Consider the following 8,504-nt stretch of genomic DNA (forward strand, 5'->3'; position numbering starts at 1 on the left):
TCCTAAATCAATCTGGAGAGATAGGAACATAAGGTTTCTGACCATATGGTTATATAGATGACCAGAAGTGCCACAGAATGAGTAGACTACAGTTCTGAGTGATCTCTAAGTCAAAAGAGTAGGAATTCTGAGTGTTGTAGGTTGGCTCATACCCATTCCTGAAAATGGATTACTCACTTGTGGGATTAGAGAAAGAGAACATTGAAGAAAATTGTGTAAAAATTTTTATTAATTGAAAATGATGTTTTATAAATTAATTAAAATGTTTCTTACAGAGCAAAAAAATACCAGAAAAATAAAATAGCTCATTCTTTCCCATTAGATTATGAGAAAGTGAGCTGGGGATATAGCTCAGTTGGTAGAGTGTTGCCTTACATGCACAGGGGCATGGGTTCAATCTCCAGCACCACCCAAAAAAAAAAAAAAAAAAAAAAAAAATATATATATATATATATATATATATATATATATATATATATTACTGAGAAAGTGTGTATTATAACTCTATAATTCTACTGAAGAAAACAAGATTTCTTAAGTAAATTTATCAGACTATTTTTTAAAAAAATAAACATGAGTGTCTGTGTGTACTTGTGGGAGCCCTTAGATCTATGACCCTTATTTCTGCCCCTCCAATGTCCGCTCAACCTCTCTCTCTTCCTCCCATTGTCTTTCTGCCTCCATCACCTTCTTTCCCCTCTGAATTCCTCTTGGCAATTAAAGGTGTTGACGAGGGGAAGCTCTTGCTGTCTACAGTTCTTCTTTGATGATTTCTTCAAGCCCACTCTCGTTCCACTTTCCCGCCATCACTCCATGAGATTGCTCTTGTGAAATCACTAGGGGCCTTTACACTGCTCAGTCTCCACAGTGTGGTCTCCTGTCTCACCTTCCCTGTCCTGCCTATGTCATCCCGCTTCATTGCTTACTTTCTTGAACAACTTTCTTCTCCTATATCTCAAAACAAGTGACTGTGTTTTTCTCCTCCAATGTGTTTTCTCCTTCTCATGATTTCGTTTATTCCTCTTTTCTCCCTTTTAATGCAGTACCTCAGAGCTCACTCCTTAGTCCTCTCGTCTTTTCTGTTTACACTTTACTTTGGTGATCTTATTCAGCTTCATGGTTTTAAAAACAATCTAAATATTGCAACATCTTAGTTTACATCTCCAGAATTAACCTCTTCGCAAGAGATCAGCCTGTCTCATGTTCAACTGTCCTGCTCATATTTCCACATTGACATATAATAGCCATTCAACTTGACCAAAAGCTTATACCACCCCTCATCTACTCTAAGCACTGCATTACCTACCTCAAGCAAATGACAATTCTATTCTATCATTTGCTCAGAAGAACTTAAATAACCTGATAAATATGTGCTGGATAATTGGTTAACTCTTCTCTGCCTCACATACTATATAACCAGTGCATCTGAAGTTCTGTTACCTCTACCTGTGAGATATGTATGTTCATAAGCCAACTACTTTCTAGTATCTCCATTCCTGCTACCAGCTTCCAATACAAAAAAAATCTTTCAATTAGATTACTGCAATAGTGTTAAATTGATGTTGTAAATTTGTTCTTTTTAGTTATACATGACAGTAGAGTCTATTTTGACATATTTATACAATCAAGAAGAATATCTTATTCTAATTAGGATCCTAGTCTTGTGGATGTACACAATGTTAAGATTCAGTGAGATATATTAATACATTACATAGGAAAATCATGTCAGATTCTTTCCATTATCTTTCCTATGCCTATGTCCCCTCATTTTGCTTCATTCCCCTTTGTCTAATCCACTGAGTTTGTATTCTTCCCCTTTCCCCTTTGCTGACTGTTAGCATCTATATATAAAAGAGAATATACAAGATTATTTTTTGGAATTGGCTTATTTCACTTAACATGATAGTTTACAGAACTTTCCATTTACTGGTAAATGTCTTAAAGCCATTCTTCTTTATGGCTGAGTAATATTTCATTATGTATATATACATCACAATTTCTATCCATGTATCTGTTGAAGGGCATATAGGTTGGTTTTATAGCTTAGCTATTGTGAAGCAAGCTGCTATAAACATTGATGTGGCTCTGTCATGTGGTATGCTGATTTCAACTCCTTTGGATATATATAGGGGAGTGGTATACCTGCGCTAAATGGTGGTTCCACTCCCAGTTTTCTGAGGAATTTCCATACTGCTTTCCAGAGTGGTTGCACCTATTTGCAGTTCCACCAGCAATGTATTTACAAGTCCTTTCCGTGTCTCTAAAATCTGCTAAAAATCTGCAAATAAAATAGCCATCCATCTTAAAAATTGAAGGCCGTTTTCAAGTCTCCTGTTTGTGCACATAAAAATACATATACACATATGCACATACACATCATATTGAATATAAAATAAATATACAAAGTAGCATAAACGTAATCATTTTATATGATGCATATATTCCTGCTGGGGGGGGCATATGAATATGAAGAATGCAGTTTACTTTTTTCTCATCATACATACATACTTCAGATTTATAATCTCTAAAATATTTATGTGGTGACTCACATGCTGTAGCAGTGCTTTGAATATAGCCCTTGCTGCTCTGCCACTGTGACTTATTTTTAAAAGGACATGCTTCTTTCTCTTCCTCTCTCCCTTCTTTCCTAATCTCTCCCCCTCCCTAATCTCAGGGAAAACAGATTTACTTCTCTTCCCCATCCTAAGCAGTAGGATTGAGTACACACCCACCACATGGATGAGGAAATTCAGACTTGGGGTTGGCATCAGAAGAGCTCAGGAATGACTCTCTCCAAAATTAAGAAGTGAACTCCAACTCCAACAGAGAACACATGGAAAGTAGTGTTCGTATCACCTTTTTAAAAGCCCCCAGTTCCTCTAAGACAGGAGTCCCTGTGTTTCTCCTTAGCTAGCAAAGCAATGAAACTTCTTTTTCTTAACCCCAGCCCTCACTATCCTCACTATAGGATCGGCATCTGGGACAAGGACTGAGCTTTTGGGAACAGTGCAATTTATTGTGAGAGGACAGTACATACCTCAGCTCTCAGGGACCAGTCACATGAAACTTCTTTTCTGAACAAAGTTTAAAACTCTGATGTTAAATTTTATCTTCTGACCTTAAGTAATATCCTCTACGATTAGTGTTATTTAGCAATACAATTCTGTTTTATTGGTTTGCGGGGAATGGAGCTTTACTGTTTCTGATTTTAGAAGGCAGATAGCTTTGATGATTATACAAGTGGAATATGGGATCCACTGTGGCAAGACTAAGACTAGGTCAGGTAATTCCACAGAGTACAAAGTGCTGCTTGTGAGTCCAAGGCAAAGTATCAGTCTTGTTCTCGTTCTCTCAAGGTTTGGTCTTTGTGAAACACTCAAAAGTCCAAATTCTGAAATATTCATCCCTACTTAAAACACACATATATTTCTCACTGAGGCCAATGAGCTACATCTTTCCCACTGAACCATTCATACTTGAGAGAGTAACTTAGAACAAGAAGTTTTTCAACATCCCGAGACTCCACTGAGCATAGTGTTGAATTAAATGGTGATAGAATTGTCCAAATTCAGCCTCTAAACTTCAGACTTCTGGTTAACATATGATCCCAACTCATTTCCCTTTATTCATTACATCATTCTTTTTTCCAAAAATATTTAAGCATTTTATTTTATAGTACCACTGCCCTTGGTACTGAGAGAGTATCCAACAAAACCCATAATTGTGCACTCCTTTATGCAGTTTGCAGACTGGAGTTGGAGAGAAACAACTATTTTAGGGTCATATGAAAAATAGAAAGGCCTATGTGATCTGTTACTTCCAAACACCTTCACCATTGAAACTCTTCCTTTCCTCTAATTTTTCACCCTGGTCCATATGTTTGTCTCCTTGCTATTCCCTTAAAAACCCTCAGAAGATCTCTCCTCAGGGCCTTTGTACTTACTGCATGTCTGTGAAAAACTTCCAGCATCATTCACATTGTACTATCCCTATTCCGGCCTTGCTCAAAAGTTATTTCCAGAGAGGGCCCTATTCTGCTCCACCACTTCCTATGCATGGCCTGCTTTATTTATGTTGAAATCACAGTTGGTTGGCATTTATATCAAACATGATTTTCGGGTCTGCAAATTGACCCAGTTTGCAACTTATTTTCCCCATTCTCTTAGATACCACTATAGGATGAATGAAGCAGGTTTTATAAGCTTATTAAAAAAATTATGGACATGAAAGGGAAAGAATATAGGTGCTTCAATAGAGTTTACAGACATTTTCTTTCAGAGACATTTGAAGAATATACTCATTTTTTATTAGTTGCTCATGATCTTGACATATCATATATTTGAATAAAATGGGATATAATTTCTCATTTTTCCAAGAATAGACTCTTAAAGAAGAAGACATATGGGTTTGTAAAGCTATTTTTTGAAGATAAGTGTATAAATTTTCATTCGGAAACAATTAACAAATTAATCCTAGGATAAAGATTCCATAAATTAACATCTCTTTGAAAACTTGATGTGAGAAAGAATTGGCAAGAAAAGATTTAATGAGAAAGATAAGAAGTATTTAAAAAAAAAAAAAACGGAAAAGTAATTATTTTCATTAAAAAAAGAATTTTATTCTTTTCTGTTGGATTTTCAATACTAGGAAGTAAAAAAAAAGTCCTCAATATTCAAAGGAAAAAAATATAAAACACTAAGAAAATTATAACAGAAAAAAACAAAAAGAATTATTTAAACAACACATAAAATACAACTATACAGTAAGGTTAATAAATATGGACTGTGTATGACTGGGAATTTTGGTCAGTTTTAGAACACTTGCTTAGTATGCACAAAGTCCTTGATTTGACACAAGCATCTTAATTTAAAAAAAAAAAAGAATAAAAGAGCTATGTTATGTTAAAGTAAATAATTTTCATCCCACCAAATGTATGTTGCATAAAAAAATTACAAGCTATAAATATGTTGAAAGTATTTACAATACATAAAATTCTCAAATATTTGGACCTAGTAAAGAACACATAGGAGTTAGTATACATGGACAAAATAAAGATAAAACAAAAAATGCACAAAGAATATGGATACAGACTGAATATGAAAAGGGAAATTTTAATTAGTGTCAATTATTTTAAAATAAGTCATTTGTAAAGATGATTCAAACTCAAGAGAAGAAACAAAAATGTACTTTGCATCCATCAAATTGGTAAACATTTAAGATGTCCAACCGTGTCGGTGTTGACAAGAATATGGAATAAAGAGAAAACTCAATTCCTGTTGGCAGGTGTGAATTGGTAAAGCCAATGGCTGTATGTAGTTAAAGATGCTCATGTCTTAGTACCCCAAAATTACCAACCTTGAAGAGTGACTCTTTCAATGGAACATATTGAGAAATACAGAAGCAAATTTGTCACTTTGTCTTCATTTTTCAGGAAAGTAAAAAAGTGATATTGGCCATCAAGAATGAAAGGGACACATAATGTGACATATTCACATCGTGGCATAGAGTTTAGCAGTGGAAACTGCTGCCACATGAATCAGCATGGATGAATATGTGAATATTAGGGGAAAATAAAATAAATTGCAGAAAGATACATAGAATGATTTCAACACTATGGAGTTTTAAATCTAGCAAAACAGCACTATTTAATCCTTCAGACACATAAACACCTGGAAAACGAAGGGACTCTATGCAGGGATAAGAAATATGAAATTTATACTAGCATTTATCATACAAAATGGGGAAACAAACAAAATAAGGCAGCAAAGAGTTAATTTTGTAATATCTGAATTACCTGAAAATATTACTTTGCATGGAGATGTAATAATGACTAGTTGGGCTCACAAAAGAGTGTCTACATCATTTTCTATTTTGGGCTATAGGTTCAAAATATTTCATTAAAGAATTTAACAAGTAAATCCTAAAAATTATTAATAATATAGGTAAATATCAAATTTGTCATACCTCTAAATATTTTAACTTTATTCTTTTATTATATTGGAGACCAAACTCAAGGCCTCACACATGCTAGGCCACATCATTAAGCCACATCCTCAACACCATTTTAAATTTTTAACAACTAACAATGAAACAATATAGTAAAATATGAGTGAACTGGCAATATGTAAAATTAATAACATTTTAACTTTTCAAAGGATGTGATATTAAAAACAGATAATAAGACACGTATGTATTTATGTGTACATATACATATAAAGTACATATACACCTACACACAGTAAGAAAAGGTATATATCTTAATTAAAGAAGTCTAAACTTGGGTGGAGGACATAGCTCAATTGGTAGAATGCTTGCCTCACATGCATAGACCCTGGGTTCAATCCCTCGCACCACACACACAAAAAAGTCTCAATTAAAAAAAATATATATATGAATTTCAGAATAATAAAATAGGCAATATAAAGATGTGGATTTGTAACATGAACATGATCAATTAGAATCAGCAATAAACAAATTATCTGTAACAAATTTTAAACAAACACTCAAATATCCATGTGTGTATATGGCTAATACTCAAAAGCAATCTATTTATTTCAAAAGAACAGGAAATGATGATTAATGAGTGAGGGAGGGTTGATGTGGAGGGTGATAAACACTCATCAAAAATTCCAAAGCTCTTCTAAGAGAAATTCGACATTTCCACTAACAACCAATGGGAGAGGAATACATTGTATTACTGTAAACAATTGGAAGATAGATCTTAAAAGAAAAATCCAAAATATACACACAAAAAAAACATTTATTACAGTAGGAATGTGGGGAGTTTCTGGAAAATTGTATGGAGGTCATTAAACACCACAGATACCTAAATAATTGTCATGATCATATGAATTTGTACTTTACAACTTTATCAGTGTGAGTACCATGGATGGAATTATTTGTAGGTTTTGTTTTGTTTTTCTGATAGGATCATCTTTTCTGAATTGGTTTTTATAGAGCAATAACAATGTCTCTAGGTTTAGCATTGAATTTGCTTTTTTTGAAAAAAATAAAAATTCACTGAAAAGACACCATAAATTCCAGATAATAACATATAATTATAAGTCCAATATGTGAATTATGAAAGATAAAAAAAAATTCAAAGACAGAATATAACATGCTAATTTAAAATGCTATTAATTGTGGAGATAATAAGGATATCTTTACATACTTGTGACCATGTCTAGCTTCCTAAGCAAACAATTCCTTTTTGATAACTTTCCTTATTGCCATTTTAACATCTTTGTTCCTCAGGCTATAGATTAAAGGGTTTAACATGGGACTCACAAAGATATAAAATACAGCCACAATTTTCCCCTGTTCCACAGATGACTCAGAAGGGGGTCGCAGGTACATACAGAACAATGTTCCATAAAAAACTGTGACGGCTGTCAGGTGGGACCCACAGGTAGAGAAGGCCTTCTGCCTGCCCTCAGCAGAGCGGATTCGAAGAATGGCAGCAAAGATGAAAACATAGGAGATGAGGATGATGGCGAGGGAGCAGGTGAGGTTAGACCCAGCTACCACAAACATGGCAGTCTCTTTGACATAGGTATCTGAGCAGGCCAGCACCAGGAGAGGGGGGTCTGCACAATAAAAGTGATTGACCTCCTTGGGTCCACAGAAGGACAGACGAAGCATCAGGATGGTCTGGGCCAGACCATTTGCAAAGCCATAAACATAAGTAGCAGCCACAAGAGAGAGACACACACGCCTGGACATCTTGCTACCATATAACAAGGGCTTGCAGATGGCCATGTAGCGGTCATAGGCCATCACTGTGAGCATATAATAGTCTGTGATCACCAGGGCAATGAAAAAGTGGAATTGTATAAAGCAACCGATGAAGGAAATGGTTTTTCTCTTAGACAAGAAGTTAACCAGCATCTGAGGGGTGATATTCGTGGCATAACAGAGATCTACAAAGGACAGGTGGCTGAGGAAGAAGTACATTGGGGTGTGAAGCTTTGAGTCACTTCTGATTAAGAAAATCATGGTCCCATTGCCAGTTACTGTGATGAGGTAGATGACCAAGAACAGCACAAAAAGGACAGGCTGCAGCTCTGCTCGATCTGTCAGTCCCAGCAGAATAAACTCAGTCACCACTGTGTGGTTTTTCTTTAGCATTATGCTTTCTTGGCTCTAAATAAGGCCTAAAGAAAAGGAATTAAAATTGTTTCTATCTTTTGTCATATTTTGACTTCCTTCATATCTGATATTTCTCTCTTCTCTCTATCTTTGGCATGTGGCATAAGAAGAAAACCCAATAACCATATGACTGATGTGTTAAATTAAATTATTATGGAGCTCCACAGTCAGATTTTTAAATAGGTCTCGCCCAGAGTTTTCTGAAGGTTTTTTCATATTTGAAGAGACTTTATATTTTTTCATGACTTTGTGATAGTTGTTCATCTACAATTTCCTTGAATGTGTGTGTATGAATGCTGCTTCTCCAAAATTTTAATTCTTTGTTTATCATACACTTGAGATATGGTATCCAAATG

General features: G+C 34.9%; 1 protein-coding gene across 1 annotated transcript; it reads right to left on the bottom strand.

Moving 5' to 3' along the window:
- Window positions 1-7,191: 7,191 nt before the first annotated feature.
- Window positions 7,192-8,127, bottom strand: LOC143390489 (olfactory receptor 5M5-like). The gene has a single exon (XM_076842870.2). The coding sequence runs from the start codon at window positions 8,125-8,127 to the stop codon at window positions 7,192-7,194; it is 936 nt and encodes a 311-aa protein (XP_076698985.2).
- Between the last annotated feature and the right edge of the window lie 377 nt (window positions 8,128-8,504).

The sequence above is a fragment of the Callospermophilus lateralis genome, chromosome 2, assembly GCF_048772815.1.
Source record: "Callospermophilus lateralis isolate mCalLat2 chromosome 2, mCalLat2.hap1, whole genome shotgun sequence".
NCBI classification, from domain to species: Eukaryota; Metazoa; Chordata; class Mammalia; order Rodentia; family Sciuridae; genus Callospermophilus; species Callospermophilus lateralis.